The 20,393-nt window shown below is 36.1% G+C and overlaps 1 protein-coding gene across 4 annotated transcripts in view; it reads right to left on the minus strand.

The window, feature by feature from the left end:
* The window catches only part of Zc3h6 (zinc finger CCCH-type containing 6), a 72,648-nt gene that overhangs the window by 12,687 nt on the left and 39,568 nt on the right, over window positions 1–20,393 (minus strand). For 2 of the 4 annotated variants that reach the window (XM_021257963.2, XM_021257964.2), the window contains exons 3-7: window positions 19,667–19,800; window positions 19,223–19,345; window positions 16,358–16,634; window positions 3,997–4,130; window positions 61–177 (exon numbers count right to left, since the gene is read on the minus strand). In XM_021257963.2, the coding sequence (XP_021113622.1) occupies window positions 61–177; window positions 3,997–4,130; window positions 16,358–16,634; window positions 19,223–19,345; window positions 19,667–19,672 (657 nt within the window). In that variant the 5' untranslated portion in view covers window positions 19,673–19,800. The remainder of the gene's footprint in view (window positions 1–60; window positions 178–3,996; window positions 4,131–16,357; window positions 16,635–19,222; window positions 19,346–19,666; window positions 19,801–20,393) is intronic. The other 2 variants (XM_013072100.3, XM_021257962.2) reach the window with 1 other exon arrangement.

The raw sequence follows: 20,393 nt of genomic DNA on the forward strand, positions 1-20,393 counted from the left end.
TTAAATTTGAAAGATTATTTTGCAAGTTAGAGTGACTTAATATACTCCATATACATTTACCTTAATACACCTGCCTTCCAGGAAGTATTTACAGATTTGTTTTCCTTTATGTTCAACTGTGTGCTGATTAATAAATTCCTGAGTCATAACCTTCCATTTTTTCCCTGGTTTACTATACTGCAAGAAAAAACATTTTATTTGAATGCAACATATGAAACAGTAATAGGTATTAAAATATACAGTTAAATGGATCTGGAGAACAGTACAGATTGACTATTAAGAGTAATCAAGTCTAGACATTCTGATACTATTCATTTAATTGAAGAGATATGCTTCCAGCAATCTGCTTATTATTACTGGTGGGTGCAAAAACACCTATTTCTATTTTAATGAAGTGTGCACATTTTTAGACAGGGTTTTGATATGTAGTTCAGGCTGGCCTTGAACTCACTATGTAGTCTAGGCTGGCCTCAAACTCATGGCAATCCTGCTGCCTCAGCCTTCCAAGTGGTGGGATTTCAGGTGAGAATGTATATTTTTAAAATAAATATATAAAAAGCTTGAAATTTCTTAGTAATACTCAATTTTAGCAAAGGTACTATAAAATGCAATTTTATGTACTGTTGATAGGTAAGACTTTAAAATATCCATTGGAACTGTGTTATGCAAGTTAATTTGTTAAGCCAATTTGAGAATATAACTCTCTAATGAGAACATACGATATTAGGTAATCATGTGCACACCAATTCCTGAAAAATGCAACAAACTGTACCTGTGTTAACATGAATAAACTTTCTCTTTCTATTTATATTACTAAGAATGCGTCATTGTTTTAATATTGGATTGCGGAATAGTTTGTTTGACAGATTAGTTCACTTTAAACAAGTATAAAGTTTCTCAGTATCTGTAACTGTAAGAATCTTGACTGTAATAGTATAATCAAGGTACTGTAAAAAATCTAAAGAAACTTTAGCAAATAAATTTTAGACCATCAACTGCAGAAAAAAAAAAAAATTAGAACATCTAGCTTTTAAGTTTGAGCCAACAAAGGAACCACAAATGTTCTCCATGCTTAAGAGCTCTTGTAAGAGACAGAAGAACCACAGAAATAATCTAGTACATCACCTTCACTGGACAAACATGAAAACTAGTGATTAGAAAAGTTACTGACTTGTCCATCACACAGTGAGTTAGTAAAGTCAGGATAGAGCTTAGGAACTGTAACTTCAAATTCCATGTTCTTTGCATTGTATCACATGCCCACTAATAAATACAACAAGAAGGGAGGAGAAAAAGACAGAGGGAGGGAAAGCTGAGCTACCTACCTAGTCATTTAAAATATATTTGCTTTGGAAGCCTTATTATATTTACATAAGGGACAAGAGCATAAACTATACAGAAGGAGAAGAAATGAAAGGCTCTACCAGGAAAAGAAAACGTATTTACAGAATCTTTAATAGCTACTGTAAACATTTTTAAAATTTAAGACTGTTACAGCCAGCAAATAAGTCTTTAAAACCTGGCAAAAGTTTGCTTGTTCTGTAACTGTCCTTGAGTTTTCAAAATAAATTCATGTAGATACGAAGGTATCCCTGAATTTATTTGGCCTTCTGAGAATCTCATAGTCCTTGAAAGGCCAAGGATGGAAATGGATCTATACTGGTTACTGTAGTGCAGGCTACATGTCCCCTCTACTCTGGGAGGGCCTCTCCAGGACCACTCCTGAACATAAGCTGCTTCCTTGGGATCTGGCATTCTCCTGGTCATTTCTGGAATCATAAGGAATATCTCTCATGACAGAAAATAAAATGACATAGTTGATAATGTATTTTAATCTTGATTTTTCTATTATATGATAATAATTATAGCCCAGATTTATAGATATCTAAAATATTAGTGCTTGAAGGAATACTTAAGAGTTGATTTAATACTATGCCTCATTTTAGATTAAAGCTCAAAGACAGGCAGTAACCTGTTCAAAGGCACACCTATTATTTTAAATAAAACTAATATTTTTAGACACAGGGTCTAAGCACTGGGTATGGAACATGCTTACTTAGAAAACATTCATATTTAATTAGAAAAAGCAGTACATTCTAAAGGTCTACAGTTATCTAGAAAAATGAACAGACAGAAATTAATAATCACCTAGAAATTCTAAAACAATAGTGATAATTTTAATAATTCCAAAGCTGTTATTGCATAGAATAGTAGTGGCTCAGTAAATGTTCATAGATGTGTAGGACAATAAAAGAATTTGCAGTCAAGTATGTTTTAAAATGATACACTGAACAAATATAAGCTTCCATAGCAGACACCTCTGCCCAATATTAACAGGCTATAGTGGCATAAGTTTCTTGCCCCTCTATAATTTAGCTGTATATTATATCTTAGGAGTCTGACAGAAGCTTTACGTGACTCAAATGTGCATGATAGCAGAGTTGGACCAGTATTGCTCCTTTGCTAATGGCTGCTACCGAGACTTAAATCCTAGTCCATGAAATAGCAGGGCTTGGCTGAATTCACTTCCAGCCAAGGTCAACTGACTCCAACTAAATTCTTACTTCTAAATCAACCATTTGTTATCTTCTGCAAAAGATATGCTTATGATACTTGTTATCAGCAGGTGTCCCAAGGCCTGCCCAGCTCTATCCTTCCCATACTTGTAATGAATAAACACTGGATGTCCTTGGAGTTCTTTATCTTTGCTGCCCAGAGCAGCTTGGATCACCCAAGACTCAGTTTCTCTCAAATCTCTGTCCTTGTGTCTTTATTTTCTCTTTTCTATCTCGTGGAGGTCGTAGTGGCTCGAAAGACATCAAGACCAATAGCCAAGGTTTTGGATAATGCCTCTTAAAAGCTTCTTTATGCCTAATCTGCTCAGAACCATTAATAGCTGCATGCTGACTAAAAATCCCCAGAAGTAGAGCAACATGTGCAGCATTTCTCATATATATTTGGCCTGAAGTTCTCTTTTAGATCATAGCTATTAACATTCCCTTAAATAGTATACTAATGAGTATCTATTAAGAAATCTCTGCCCAGTATCTTTCAACTCAGGGATCAAACAGCCAAGCACATAAAATTACAACAATTATTTTATACAAAGTTATAGTTGTAAATAACCTACCGTTGATCCTGCATAATTCAATCAAATCTTACTAGAACAGTGGTAGAATATACGAATTGGGTCACTCTAACCCAGAAAGTTTCTACCAGGCTGAAATGTACATGTTCAGAGTTCAACTCAATTCATACACAACTCAATCCAACACACATTTATTACATAGCTATCATGTGCAAGCTATCTAAGTTCATCTTTTCAACAACTTATAGGCCCCTCCCTCCCTTTCAGTGCTTTCAACTCTAGTAAGTAAATTAATTTAACTCTCCCATTTTGGCCTTGCCACATATTGAGTTATTACCATTTTATTATTATTTGCATCTGGGAAAGATAACTGCTAAGAAAAGAAACTATGATCAAAGATTAGTAAGAGGATATCTTTGCTTTAAAACACATTGTTGTTGAGGTTCTGTCACACATATCTATTTATTTCTAGGTCACTAGGTCACCCAAATTTGTACCTCTATATTAGTATCATGACTTATTAAAACAGCAACTCCTTTTTAGAGGTGTTTATTTATACTCAGTTGATGTAAGCTGGAAATTTTTCATTTACTAGGAAAGTAGAATTAAAGTCACAATGTTTTCTTTGCAACCAATGGACTTAAAGATAAAAAAAACTCCTCTTGAAAGAAGGGAAAGGAAAAATTATGAGAAAAGGAAAAAATGGAAACAAAGTCTTTGTAAATAAGGAAGGGTGGAGGGGGTGAAGGGAGCACAGGGAATGGGGAAAAAATAAGAACCAAGATACATCATGTACAGGTGCAAGTACCCAATGATAAATGTAAATGTACTGTATACCTAAAATGTACCAATAAAATAATTTAAGAAAAAAAAAGCTCCTCTCGTCTTCCTATATAAATACTCAGTACCTCTTGAAAGTCATCCATTCCCGAAAAACCACTGGGACCTTTATTGACTCTTCCCCCACGGTCTTTTCGTTTGATTTTCTTCGGCAAACCACGTCCACGACCAATATTAAAACTTTTAATCCTCTGTTCAGTACCTAAAAAATTAAAATGTACCTCAAATATAGAAAAACACCATACGTATCAATTCATTTGTTTACAAGGAAAAGCATATTTTTAGTAGCCTATACCATACTGCATCCTTTCCCCTCTCTCAGATGAACTGAATCTTTGCATTTTACCTCCTGGGTACTGCTCCTTGTTCCTTTGTTTTTTAAGGGATGCTAACAACATAGGAAGTAGGGAACAAGGATATAGATGGTTAGAGAAGCCAACTCTAGTTTTTTTCTTCTAATTTTCCTTAGGCTATGATAATTAATAAGCCTTTCTGTTAAGAAAATGGAACACTATATACACATTTATGAAGACTTCAGAGATACATTAGATATTTATAGCAAACTAGATTATAGTTGATAATTTTGAGATTATATATATGTATACATTTACATATATAATTGGCAACTAAAAAATATAGTGATTTTATGTTTTGAAAAATTTAATATTAAAAGTATCTAAAATGATTCCCCAATTTTTCAAAATCTGCTAGGATCTCATTTCACCAAATTCATAATTAGTAAGTTTTCTAACAACCTTAAAACCTACAAAACAACCAATAAATACATAAAAATGTTTCATTTTCTTAGAAAGAAATGAAAAAATTTAACTATTTTCACCATAAAGCACATTTTTGGGAGGGATGTGGAGAAATTTGCATTTTTAACAAATTACAGGGGCAGGGATATAGCTCAGTAGTGCCGTGCCTGCCTGGCAAGCAAGAGGTCCTAAATTCAATCCCTGATACCAAAAAAATAAAAAATACTAACAGGAGAGATTAATTAATAAGAGAGCTAATATGTTATCAATATAAGAAACAAAATTATATATATATGGGTATAGATATATAGATATATAAATATATCGCTCCCCTGAGTTAGTATATATAACTGAGTATCTCGTAGACATGAGTTTCTACTTGTCAAACACATTAGGGAAGTATAGTTATAAATTGTTACACCTCCTTTATGGATATCTACTTGGTATACGGATCAAAAAAAATCTTCAAATATATGGCTATGTCTTTTGATTCTTCAAATCTACTTTTCATAACTTATTAAGAAAAAAACATCACAATGTTCTGAGATATGTATAAATATGTTTACTGCAGGGTCAGTTACACAGGACTCTAGTACAACTTCGTGCAACTTAAATCCCAATTAATTACTATACTACAAACAAATCTAACATGTAAGAGATTACAATACATTTAACTGATTAGAAAGTAGGTGCTAAAAGTTTTTAGTGCAACTGAGATACAATTTATAAAGGGAAAAATAGTTTTCTGTTGAAAATACGGGTCAGAAAACTTTTTAAATTTTTAGAAAAATGTATGCCCAAAATAGTAATGATTATTATCTGAGTGGTAGGAATTCAAATTATTCTTGTTTTATCTTTGATTACTGCTGGGTTATTTCCTACACAGAAAGAGTTTCCTTCAATAAACCATTTATCACCTTCAAAGGCCAAAAGAATAGAAAATTTAAAAAGTGATCCTCAGTTATTTAAAAGGACAAACAGACCAGCCTCCAGCTTAGCAATGCGTGCCCAGAACAGGCGTGGGCTGAGTATGCCCTGCTCAGTCCAGCTCACTCCACCCACTTGCGACCAGGGAACCTAGCTGGTGAGGAGCCCCCGGGCACGCCCACCAGCCTCTAGCCCCACCACCACCTCTTGGCTGTACAGCTACTTGGATCCACACTTCAGAAGCACAGGGAGGCATAAAGGCCACTGTCCTGAGCTGCAGAAGTGAACAAGAGAGAGAGGGCCTCTCAGGCTCCCTGATGAAAACTGAAGCCCACTGGAAAAGGGAGGAGAATCTCTGCAATAATGGCACACCAGACCACCATGCTTGGTAAGTTGGAGGGAACATCACCTCCCATCCAAACCTGGACTATCTCCAGGGGAAAGGCAGCTGGAACCTGAAGTAGAACCTTGCAGAGTTCAACCCTGCAGGAGGTTGGGAGCTGAACTTGGGGGACTTGCAACCAGAAATCTGGCTGAATCTCACGAGTCTGTGACTGCTATACTGGGACTCATTCACTTACAACTGCACACTGCTGCCCACGTTGTCTATTGTGACAAAAGAGACATACCCTGAAGGAAGCCCTGCATTTATATCTTTTATTTGTTATTTTCAAAATTACCACTATGTTTCTTTTGCTCTTTTTAATTTTTTTCCTTCTTTGTTGCTCTTTTTAAAATTTTTATTTTTCTCTTTTTTTTCTTTACTCTTTTCTTTCTCTCTCTCTCTCTCTCCCTTGCTCCCTTGCTGTCCCCCACATTGTTCTTCATCTCCCTTTGTGTTCCTGTTCTGCCCCTAATTTGCATTTCTTCTTTACCTTTCTTTTCTTCTCTTTCCTTCTCTTGACTGTGCCCTCTGGCCTCACTGATAACCTTCCCCTACTCTTCTACTTACCTATTCCTCCCTCCCCAACGTCTTCTAACTCCCCATTCCCAAGGGTAAAATTGCTATATTGAAGAGTTTATTAACTATAAACATATGTTGGGTTGGTCCTTGATTTTGATTTAATTCACACAGTTCAAGGTGATAGATTAATAACTACCACAAATTATCATTTTCTAAGAGGTACTTCATACTATTGTATTGCTGACTGTATCACTTGAGCTAAGGGGTTGTGATTGATCTCATCAGTTGTCCTTTGTGGTATAATGAAAATGAGACAGCCTCAGAGCCATTAGAGACTCAAAACCCTAACACCAGCTATATCTGGAAGACACCTCTGAGAAGCAATCATTCCATAAGGGTTCTAATTACAAGCAACAAAGATACTTACAATAAGCAACTTCAAAGTATCAACCCAGGAACTAAACCAAGGACAGTACCAAAAACAAAAATGAAAAGACATTTAAGTAAGGCACATACTCAGACTTCCACCATACAAAAGGCAAATTCTGGGGGAAATGAGGTGGAAAAGTCTGATAATCAACCACCTGGACACCCTGAACTGATAGCACAGGAAGTAACAAAACAGATGAATGAGGCTCTAGAAAAACTCAAAGCAGAAGTAATTTCCCAGATATCTACAGAGATGGTGAGCAGAGTGAAAGACATCATTAGAGGCTCTAGAATACAAACAGATAAAAAGAAATAGATGAGCTCAGAAACATGCTGGAAGCCGTGAATGCCTACCATAAGAAAGAAATGGAAAGCATGGTCGCCCAACGTAAGAAAGAAATGGAATCCATGAAACAGATTCAAACAGATATTCAGGAGATGAAAAACTCCACTGAGAGTATGCAGAGCAGATTAAGGAAATCTGAAGACAGACTATCAGATATAGAAGACAGTATTGTGGTTAAGGACCACAAAAACAGAGATCTCTTCAAAAGAGTAAGGGACCACCAGAAATCAATCCAGCAGCTTCTAGATGATGCAAAGAAGAATAACATGAGACTGATAGGAGTCCATGAAAAAACAGGAGAAAGTACAACTGACATAAAAAATGGTTCACAGAAATAATAGTGGAAAACTTCCCAGACAGAGGTGGAGAATTGGACATACAGATAAGTGAGGCATATAGAACTCCAACCAGCCTTGATCAAAAAAATCTACACATAGACACATAATAGTCAAGATCCCAAAAACTCAACAGAAGAACAAAATTCTACAGGCAGTTAGAGAAAAGAAACAAATCACCTACAGCGGAAAGCCCATCAGAATCACGGCAGACTTCTCAACACAAACCCTCAAATCAAGGAGAGACTAGAGTGAAGTATTTCAATCCCTAAAAGAAAATAGCTTCCAACCTAGACTGTTGTATCCAGCAAAATTATCTTTCAGAATTGATGGGGAAATTAGATACTTCCACAACAAAGAACACCTAAGAAATTTCCTGAACACCAAACCAGCACTCCAAACAATTCTAAGCAATATCCTAGAAAAAGACAATGGAGGTCACAATTCCATGAGGCCCCATAGAGGGAAGCCACCAGGCAAGGTAAGAAACTAAAGGGAATGGGGGAAAAAAGAAATAAAAAAGCCAACAACAGTAAAACATCATGACAAGGAAGAGTCAATATCTATCAATTATGACTCTCAATGTTAATGGCCTCAATTCACTGATCAAAAGAAACAGACTGACAGAATGGATTAAGAAGCAAAATCCAGCAATATGCTCTATACAAGAAACACACCTAACTCAAACAGAAATTCATAGATTGAAAGTAAAGGATAGAAAGGAGTTCTCCACATGACAGGAACCCAGAAAAAAAGCAGGGGTAGCAATCTTATTTTCAGACAAAATAGATTTTAAACCAAAACTAATTAAGAGAGACAAAGATGTTCACTGCACCCTTGTTAAGGGAACAATCCAAGAGGAAGAGATGACAATCCTAAATATATATGCACCAAATACGAATGCCCCCAACTGTACAAAACAAATATTAATGGACATGAAAAATCAAATAAGCACTAACACAGTTGTAGTGGGGAACCTCAATATCCCACTATCACAAATAGACAGATCATCTAGACAAAAAGTTAATGACGAATTTCTAGAACTGACCCAAGCTACTGAACAAATGGACTTAATAGATGTTTACAGAGTGTTCCACCCCACAAAATCACAACACACATTCTTTTTGGCTGCACACGGGTCATTCTCCAAAATAGACCACATGCTAGCTCATTGGACATGTCTAAGTAAATGTACAAGAATTGAAGTTATCCCCTGTATATTATCAGACCATAGTGCAATGAAATTGGAGGTCAATAACATAAGAAACCGAAAAATTCCCACAAACACATGGAAATTGAATAACCTAGAGACCTAGAATAGCAAAAGCAATTCTCGGCAACAGAGACATGGCAGGAGGTATCACAATCCCCAACTTGAAACTATACTACAAAGCTACTGTGATAAAAACAGCACAGTACTGGCAAAGAAAGAGACCAGAGGATCAGTGGAATAGATTAGAAGATGCAGAAACAACTCCAGACATACTCAGCCACCTCATCTTTGACAAAGGAGCCAACCACCCTTGTTGGAGGAAAGATGGCCTATTTAATAAATGGTGTTGGAAAAACTGGATTGCAACCTGTCAAAGATTAAAACTAGACCCATACCTATCACCATGCACTAAACTAAAATCAAAGTGGATTAAAGATCTAAATATCAAGACAGACACACTAAAGGTGCTGGAAGATAAGTTAGGTAGAAATCCAGGTCAGCATGCCACAGCTCCTAGCCCAGAGCAGGATTCCGGGTCAGTGTGTCACAGCTCCCAGCCCAGAGGAGGCTTCCGGGTCAATGTGCCTCAGCTCCCAGCACACAGGAGGCTTCCAGGACAACATGCCACAGTTCCTAGAGCAGAGGAGGCTTCCAGGTCAGCATGTCACAGCTCCCAGCCCAGAGCAGGCTTCTGGGTCAGTGTGCCATGGCTCTCCACACAGAGGAGGCTTCCAGGTCAGCATGCCACAGCTCCAGGGCCAGAGGAGGCTTCCAGATAGGCATGCCATCCCAGCACAGGGGAGGCTCCCTGGTCACCGTGCCACAGCTCCCAGCACAGAGGAGGCTTCCAAGTCAGCATGCCACAGCTCACAGCACAGAGAAGGCTTCCAGGTAGGGGTGCCACAGCTACCAGCAAAGAGGAGGCTTCGGAGTAAATGTGCCACAGCTCCCAGTGCAAAGTAGGAGGCTTCCAAGGCCAACCTACCACCACTCCCAGCACAGAGGAGGTGAGCCATGAGCAAACCCCCCCAACCTGTAAAAATGAGAATAAACATAAACAAGCCTCAGAACCAGACTTCCAGATCACCTATAGCAACCCCAAAGGAAAACGAGATGGAACACTGTGATACTCAACCACCTGGACTACCTGAACTAGGAAAGAAAGAGGATCTGGAAAAAATGAAATGAGAAATAATTTCTCACATTAACAGCACAGATTGTGCCCATTGTGCAAGACATGATCAATAAATCTAGAGAGGACACAGAAAAAAAAACTAGAGGAGCTGAGGAACATGATGGACTCTCAACATAGGAAACAAATGGAATGCATAAAGCAGATGCAAACAGATTTCCAGGAGATTAAAAACTCCATTGAAAGTCTATGCAGCAGAATGAGCCAATGTGAGGACAGAATTTCAGATATAGAAGATAAGATTGCAATTAATGACCAGGAAAAGAAAAATTTCTTTACAATTTTAAGGGACCACGAAAAATCAATGCAGCAGCTGCTAGACGATGCAAAGAAGAATGACATAAGACTGCCAGGAGTCAATGAAAAAACGGGAGAGAGTGCAGATGACATAAAAAAACTGTTCACAGAAGTGATGGCAGAAAACTTCCAAAGCAGGGGAAAAGAACTTGACATACAGAAAGGGAGGCATATAGGACTCCAAATAGCCTTGATCAAAAAAAAATATCTACACATAGGCATATAATGGTTAAGATTCCAGAAACTCAACAGAAGAACGAAGTTCTGCAAGCAGTTAGAGAAAAGAAACAAATCACATACAAAGGAAAGCCCATGAGAATCACAGCAGACTTCTCAACACAAACCATCAAGGCAAGAAGAGCTTGGAGTGATGTATTTCAAGCCCTAAAGGAAAACAACCTCCAACCCAGAATGATGTACCCAGCAAAACTATCTTTCAAAATTAATGGTGAAATGATAGTTTCATGATAAAGAGCACCTTAGGAACATCATGAATACCAAACCAGCACTCCAAAAAATTTTAGACAATATCCTAGGAAAAGACAAAGTGGATCACAACCCCAGGAAGCCTAGGAGAATGAATCCACCAGACACAATAAGAAATTAAAAGCAAAGGGGAAGAATCCAACAAAAAGAAAAAGTCATGACAATGAAAAGTCAATACATATCGGTTATAACCATCAATGTTAATGGTCTCACCTCACCAATCAAAAGAAACAGACTGACAGAATGGGTCAAGAAGCAAGATCCAACAATATGCTGCATACAAGAAACACACTTAATTCAAAAAGAAACTCACAGTCTGAAAGTTAAAGGGTGGAAAACAATACTCCATGCAACGGGAACCTGAAAAAAAGCAGGAGTAGCTAATCCTCTTTGCAGATCAAATGGATTTCAATCCCACACTGATTAAGAAAGACATATAAGGACACTACATCCTTGTAAAGGGAAGAATCCAAGAGGAAGAGATGACAATCATAAATATCTATGCACCAAACACTAGTGCACCCAACTATATAAAAAAAATACTAATGAGCAGGAAAAGTCATATACGCACTAATACAATACTACCGGGGGACCTCAATACCCCACTGTCACAAATAGATAGATCAACTAGACAAAAAACAAGCAATGAAATACTAGAGCTCAATCAAACTCTTGAACAAATGAACTTAACATATGTTTACAGAGCATACCACCTCACAAAATCAGAATACACATTCTTTTCAGCTTCACATGGGACATTCTCCAAAATATACCACATACTCGCTCATAGAACATATTTAGGTAAGTGCATAGTAATTGAAGTTATCCCCTGTATATTATCAGACCACACTGCGATGAAATTGGAGATCAATAGCAAAAGAAACCACAAAAATTTCATAAACACATGGAAATTTAACAGCACACTTCTGAATAACGAATGGGTCACAGAGGAAATTAAAGAAGAAATCAGACAGGTCCTTCAATTAAATGACTGTGACAGTACAACATATCGGAATCTAGTAGGGGACACAATGAAAGCAATCTTATGAGGGAAATTCATAACAGTGAATAATCATATTAGGAAAATAGAGCGAGCCCAATTGAAACACCTGATGCTGAACCTCAAGCTTCTAGAAAAAGAAGATCAGGACCAACCCAAAGCTTATACAAGGGAGGAAATTATAAAGATCAGAGGAGAAATCAATGCAATGGAGGCTAAGAGAACGATACAAAAAAATCACTGAAACCAAGAGTTGGTTCTTCGAAAGAATAAGCAAAAGTGACAAACCCTTAGCCAACCTTATCAGAAAAAGGAAAGAAAAGGCCCAAATCCATGCAATTAGCAATGAAAAGGGTAAAATTACAACAGAACCAGCAGAAATCCAGAGGATCATCAATACCTACTTCCAGAACCTATACAGCAATAAGATGGAAAACAGAACAAATGGACAGATCCCTAGACACGTATGAATTACCAAAGTCGAACGAAGAAGACCTAAAAATTCTAAACAACCCAATATCAATCAATGAAATTGAAAACGTAATTAAAAACTTACCAACTAAGAAAAGCCCAGGTCCTGATGGCTTTACTGCTAAATTCTACAAGACATTTAGAGAGGAACTACTGCCACTACTCTTTAAACTCTTCAATGAAATTGAAAGGGAAGCAATACTCCCAAATTCATTCCTGGAAGCAAGCATCACCTTGATCCCCAAAGCAGAGAAAGACACAATCAAAAAAGAGAACTACAGGCCAATCTCAGTAATGAACATAGATGCAAAAATCCTTAATAAGATACTGGCAAATGGAATACAAAGGTCATCAAGAAGATCATACACCCAGATGAAGTGGGATTCATCCCAGGGATGCAGGGATGGTTCAACATATGCAAATCACTCCATGTAATACACTATATCAATAGAGCCAAGGACAAAAACTATATGATCATCTCAATAGATGCAGAAAAAGCATTTGACAAAATCCAACACGCATTTATGATTTTAAAATACCTATAATAAATTGGAATAGACAGTCTCTACCTTAATCTGATAAAAGCCAACTATGAAAAACCAACAGCCAATATCACACTAAATGGTCAAAAACTGAAATCCTTCCCACTAAAATCAGGAAAAAGACAATGATATCCACTATCACCACGCCTGTTCAATATAATTATGGAAACATTAGCCACAGCAATTAGACAAGATAAAGAAATAAAAGGAAAACAGGAAATGAAGAAGTTAAATTGTCATTATTTGCAGATGACATGATACTCTATATAGAAGACCCCAAGGACTCCACCAAAAGTCTTCTAGACTTAATAACCAAATTCAGTCAAGTAGCTGGATACAAGGTCAACACACAAAAATCAGTAACTTACCTCTACACGAACAACAGACTCACTGAGAGAGAAATAGGGCAAACAATTCCTTTCACAATAGCATCCAAAAAACTGAAATACCTAGGAATCAACCTAACAAAAGAAATCAAAGACTTCTTCTCTGAAAACTATAGCACTTTGAAAAGACAGATTGAAGATGATATCAGAAAATGGGAACATATCCCTTGCTCCTGGGTAGGAAGCATCAACATAGTGAAAATGGCCATACTTCCAAAACTGCTATATAGATTCAATGCAATCCGAACTGAAATCACACCAGCCTACTTCGTGGACCTTGAGAAAACAATTGAAAAATTCATTTGGAACAAGAAGAGACCCAGAATATCAAAAGAAATTCTAGGTAATAGAGACATGGCAGGCAGTATTACAACCTACAACTTGAAACTATACTACAAAGATACTGTGATAAAAACAGCATGGTACTGGCAAAGAAACAGACCTGAGGACCAGTGGAACAGATTAGAAGATGCAGAAACAACGCCAGACACACTCAGCCATCTCTTCTTTGACAAAGGAGGCAAACACCCTCACTGGAGGAAAGACAGCCTCTTTAATAAATGGTGCTGGAAAAATTGGGTTTCAACTTGCCAAAGACTAAAACTAGACCTATATCTCTCACCATGCACTAAACTAAAATCAAAATGGATTAAAGATCTAAATATAAAAACAGAAAGGCTGAAGTGGCTGGAACAGAGGTTAGGTAGAACTCTTCAAGACATTGGGGGTAGGAAAAGACTTTATGAACAAAACCTCAGTTGCCCATGAACTAGCACAAACAATCAACAAGTGGGATCTCTTACTAAAAAGCTTCTGCACAGCAAGAGAAACCACCAGCAGTGTGAAGAGACAACCCACACTGTGGGAAAAAATTTTCAACAGCGGTCCCTGAGACAAAGGTCTTCTATCGCAAATCTATAAAGAACTTAAAAAAATCAGAACTCCCAAATTTAAAGACTCAATATGAAAATGGGCATCTGAAATGAGCAGACATTTTTCACACAAAGAAGTAGAAATGGCAAATAAACATATGAAAAAATGTTCAACATCACTGATCATTCAAGAGATGCAAATGAAAACAATGCTGAGATCCACATCACTCTAGAAAGAATGGCTGCTATCATGAAATCAACCATTAAGAAATGCTGGCAGGGCTGCTGAGAAAGAGGAACACTGCTCCACTGCTGGTAGGAGTGTAGACTGGTGCAAACACTATGGAAATCAGGATGGAGATACCTCAAAGAACTAGGACTAGAAGTCCCATTTGACCAAGCTATTCCCCTGCTGGGTATCTTCCCCAAATTAAAAGAATCATACCACAGTGATATATGTGCACCCATGTTCATAGCAGCACAATTTGTAATAGCTAAAACTTGGAAACAGCCCAAATGCCCATCAACTGGAGACTGGATAAAGAAAATGTGGTTTTTTAATAAAATGGAGTACTACTCAGCCATCAAAAATGAGAGCTTAAAGACATTTATTTCTACATGGATGCACATTGAGGCGATACTCTTAAGTGAAATAAATAGGACACACATGTACAAATACCAAATAGTTTCTCTAGTGTGAGAAACTGAAAGTGTAATTAAGGACTAAAAGGTATCATAGATAATGTGAAATAGGAAGAAATGGAGCAAAGGGGAAGGGGAAGTGGGAGGTGTAGGGGAAAGGAAAGAAGGGAATGGAATTAATATGAGAAAATGAAAGAAAGGAAACAAAGTCTTTGTAAATAGGGAGGGATAGAGGGGTTGAAGGGAGGGCAGGGGAAGGGAGAAAAAATAAGAACCAAGAGAGTATATAAAGGTGCATATCTCCAGTGATGAATGTCATTATATTGTACACCTAAAATGTACCAATAAAAGGATTAAAAAAAAACTGAAAGTGTAAATAAGGATTAAAATGATTAAAATGAATAATTGACAATTTGAAATAGGAAAAGGTCCAAAGGGCTACCCAAAGGTAGTGGGAGGGGAAAGGGAAAGGAAAGAAGGGAAAGGAAAAATTATGAGAAAAGAAAAAAAAGGGAAATGAAATCTATGTAAATAGGGAAGGATGGAGGGGGTGAAGGGTGCACAGGTAATGGGGAAAAAAATAAGAACCAAGGTACAGGTACAAGCACCCAATGATAAAATCTAAATGTATTGTATACCTAAAATGTACCAATAAAAGAATTTTAAAAATAAATAAATAAAATTAAAAAAATAAAAGGACAAACAAGGAACAGCTTGAAAGGAAAAATCCTCATGTGAAAGGAATGACCAAGTCCTCTTTACCTTCTCCAGTTGGGATATCACTGATACTACTACCAATAGATCCCATTACAATTTATCCATTACAATTTCACAGGTATAAATTCTTTTCCTTTTAGTTCAGTTAAGCCTAGATTCATATTTTTCAAAGAAATTTTGCTAGAAAATAAAAAATAAAGCCATAGATATTAACCAAATTTACTCATAATTGACTCCTTTTTTCAAAGATAAGGTATGGCAGCTCACTACCTCAAGCTCATCTTGTTCCAGTTTTCTTGAAGCACAAATATCAATTGGCCATTACTTTAGGTTAATTTGAGTTTTATGTGACACATGCTTTCTTCATTGGTGTCACCAGGTGGCAATTTGCAAACTGATCTCTGCAAGGACCATGTGCCTCAACACAACAGGTAAACAGGTGATCCCTGAAGAAATTTTCTTAGATTATGTTCTTACTTTCAACCCTAAAGGATATCCATAGCCCTATGCACATTTGCATAGCAAAAATGACTGGTATTTTAGAGCCTAATAAAAGAATAGCTTCCCAATAATCTGTCTTTATTGGTCTTAAAATATAATGTGATATATAGAGTAACAGAGATAACTGTATACTGACATCATACAGTGGAGAAATTATACAATAAAGTTTTCTTACATTTTATATACTTTTAGAATATTAGAATATCTAATTGAAATATTAAGAATTCATGCATACTGAAACATATGTACATTTGATCCTCAAGGTCTACAAAATAAAGGAAAATGAATTTAGGTACCACAAGAATTAGCTTATCTTGAGAAAGGGCAGAGAACTTTTTAAATTTTTACACTTATATCTACCCATTCTAATAAAGTTTTCATATTAAAAACAGATTACAAGTTCAAACTTACCTTGCTGAGCTTCTTTTATTCTCTGTTTTTTCCCCGATTCTTTAGAAAATGATGAACCTAAAGAACTATTTGAGGTTTCTTTAGCTTGCCTGTAATGTTTCAGGTGATTGGCAAAGTCTTCCTCTGTCTCCTGGCCATAGTTACCGAAGTTGTCATCACTGTAGTTACCAAAGTTATCATCACTGTAGGTACTATACTCATCATGTTCTTTACTTTTAAATTTTTTGTTATGTTGACCCTTCTTTGATGTCATGTAGCTTCCTGATATATGTCCATGCTAAAAGAAAATGGAAAATCATTATTAGGATTTTTCAATTATATACATCAGTTGATAGTAACATAGAATGTCTTTTTCTCCCCAGAAATTTGGGAGAAAAAAAAGAGAAAAGGTAGTTATTAGTTCTGACTTTTCCTTAGTACTTACAAATGATGTGCTTTAACCCTAAGGTCAGAAGGCTAAATGCTACTCTCATGTAATTAAACATTATAGTCATTAACTTTTGTTTTCCATCTTCTCTGTCTCAATGTCCATATGCATAGGAATATTTAAAAATCTACACCATCATGCATAAATTCCTTCTCCAAAAAAATGAAAAGGCCCTTTTCAAAATAAAGAAGAGATAGTAAAACAATTGGGAGGGGTATGAGAAAATATGAATATATTCTCCTAATTTTGAAAAATCCCCCAATAATAATATATTTAATAGAAACTATGTGTGAAAATTTTGTAAAAAGAAAATATTGATATCTAAAGTCTAACAGGAACAAAACAAAGCTTCCGCCAATAGTGAAAAACACTGAGTAAATAAATTACTCATTAGTGTTTATTATGATAAACTATCGATTTTATTGCTTACTTACTAAAGCATGGAACAACAAAAAACACAATTTAGTCCTAAGACTTTATTTAATGATAGCATTCAAGTCTATTTCTTTCACCAAAGTACTTTAGTTTTATCATATCCTGTTAATCTTTTTAACAAAGCAAAAGAAAAATTACACCTAATTGCTATCTGAAGATCTAGAAAAACTCAGACCATGCCTCATCATTAGTTTAAGGCATTTTAAATGTGATATATATTCTAATATTTACCTAACTAGATAAAATTATGGACTAGAGGATAATACTTATCAAATTTTTCAAAATACAATTTAATAATACTTCATTCAGCTTTGCAAACTTGACTATAAAGAAGGCAACAGAGTTAGAATATAGAAAAACTCTAACAATCATAATTATTTGGTTTGTAAACACACAGGAGATTAGTAACATCAAATTAGAAGCAAGAACTGAGCTCTTAAAGACAATAGTGGCATCATTACTATCCTCTAACAAAATAATATTTATATAATTAAGAAATATGTTTTGTTTTGAATTGTTTTCTTCTCCTCTTCTTTTCCCTTTTTGCTGGGGATCAAACCTAGGGCCTGAACATGCTGACTAAGTGCTCTACCACTGACCTAGCCCCTTAAACCCGTTTTCTGTTTAAAACATTTCAAATAATATTTTCACATCGCATATCTGCAAAATTCAATACCACTTCATTTTTTAATCATGCAGGATAGAGTGCTATGATGTATTACAGGTTGACTGTCCCTCTAAAATTCATATTTTACTCTAACCTGAGTACCAAAGAATGTAACTATCTTTAGAGATAGAGCCTTTACTGAGGTGATTAAATTAAATGAAGCTGTCAGAGAAGACTCTAATCCAATTTCACCAGTATCCTTATAAGAAGAGGAAACCTGGACAGAGACACCAGAGGGTCTTATGTGCTGAAGGACAACCATATGAAGACAAAACAGTGAGAACACAACCATCTAGAGAGCAAGGAAAGATGCCTACAAGGGTCCTTCCCTTACAGTCCTCAGAGAAAAACAACCCTGCTGGCACCTCGTCTTGGACTTCTAACCTTCAGCCTGAAAAAATAAATTTCTGTTGTTTAAGCTACCTAGTCTATGGCATATGTGGAAATTAGAGCAAACTAATACATAATGTATTCTTTACTTTCAAAGACTTAGAATTTCTAACACATGTCTGGCAAACACATGCTCCTATGACAAACACAAACACATTTTCAAAATACCAGAAAGCAAAAAGAAAACCATTAAAAGTTTCTCTTTCCCTTTAAAAGTCAATGCCTGAAAACCACAAAAATATATCATTTCATGCCCATTTCCCCACAGAATGGAAAATAACAAGTGTTAGCAAGGAAGTGAAAAAGTTAAAATCCTTATGCACGCCTGTTGGGAGTGTAAGATAGTGCACAACCTCTGCAGAAAATAGCTCTGTGGTTCCACAGAAAGTGAAACACAGAATTAAGATGATCCACCAATTCCACTCCCAGATATATACCTCAATAAATGGAAAGAAGGGTTTAGAAAAGAATCCACACACCCATATAAACAAGCAGCATTATTCACAAGAGCAAAAAGGTGGAAGCAACTTAAGTGTCCATCAACAGATGTATGGATAAACAAAATGTGGTATTTACATAATGAAATATTACATAGCCTTTAAAAAGAGAAATTTTGATATATGCTACAACATGAATGAACCCTGAAAATATATTAAGTGAAATAAGTCAAACATGAAAGAACAAATATAGTACGATTTCAAATATATGTGGTATCTAAAAATAGGTAAATTCAGATACAGAAAGAATAATGGTTACCAGGGACTGGGAGCAAAGCAAAATGAAGTGTTATTGCTGAATGCATACAAAATTTCTATTTAGGATGATCCCATTCTAGTAACGGTTTAACAACATTGTTAATATACTTAATGCCACTAAATTGCACACTTAAAAGGATTAAAATGGTATTTTTGTTATATATGTTTTATCACAATAAAAAAGGCAATACCTGAGAAAATGGAATGTCATAATCCCTGTAGAAACCAGTTCTTTTCTTATGGGAACTTTCTATATGTTCAACATCTGAATCAAGGCTGTAGTCAGAACTATCATCACTAGATGGAGAATTATGCTGAAGGGAGGGAGAAGAAAAAGTTACGTTTGCAAAAAGAAGGAAAATTAACTACTCACTAGGTAAACTTGTTTCACTCAGAAGTGCAAATCAGTAGATTAGATTATTCTAGGAGACTCTTAAGTATACTGAGTAACTCCTGCTCCAAAGGCCACTAACCAACTTCATGAGATTTTCTGGGGAGAAGTATTTCTTCTCCTCTGCTCAAGGACCTTATGTAATATTTTCCTTATCATCCTTCAAAATACTGAAGAAACTACAGTATAGTCTATCTAAAACAAATCCTGTATTGTACAAATAACAACAATTATATATTAGTACCTGCATAAGAGTGGTATCTGGAAGACTGCATACCAGGTATCATCTCTGGAAAATTAGATTAGAAGAGTCTTCTCTTTTATTAATATTTGTCGTTACTGGATTTTTAAATAATTACCTTCATGTCACTTTGGTAACTATAAACAAATAGTACACAAATACATTGTACTTTCTGGCAAATTAAAATGAATGAAAATCCTGTTTCCTGGCCTGTCTGCCTCGTATCTCTCAAACATGTAGGCCAGCGGCACCCTGATGCTACTTCTGGTTAACCTTCTCAAAATGCCACTTAAATAATAAGTCTTATCATCTGAATTGTTTCCCTCAAACTAGCACATCAGACAGCTCTACTGCCTCAAAACTGGGGATTGAACCCAGGGGCTTTGCACTGAGCTACATTCCCAAACCCATCCCACTCTTTTTTTAGACAGGGTCTTACTGTCACTAACTGGGCTTGAATTTGTACTCCTGCTTCAGCTTCCCAGACTGCTGCAATTAAAGGCATGGACCACTACACTTGCCTATTTCTACCTCTTTTACAATGAAAACATGTCTAAACCTAGCTCCATGAGGTCTTTTTCATATATAAAATATGCAGAATCAGTTCTTGATGTTTTTTATCACTAGAAATATTTTCTTCTTTCTCTTCTTCTGAAATCTAATTTTTCTCCACATCAAGTCTAATCCTTATTATTACACGTATATTATTTGAATTGCACAATTAGCACAC

This window comes from Heterocephalus glaber, unplaced genomic scaffold (assembly GCF_053883595.1).
Source record: "Heterocephalus glaber isolate CG9 unplaced genomic scaffold, H.glaber_assembly_v1.0 deba00000470, whole genome shotgun sequence".
Classification (NCBI taxonomy): domain Eukaryota; kingdom Metazoa; phylum Chordata; class Mammalia; order Rodentia; family Bathyergidae; genus Heterocephalus; species Heterocephalus glaber.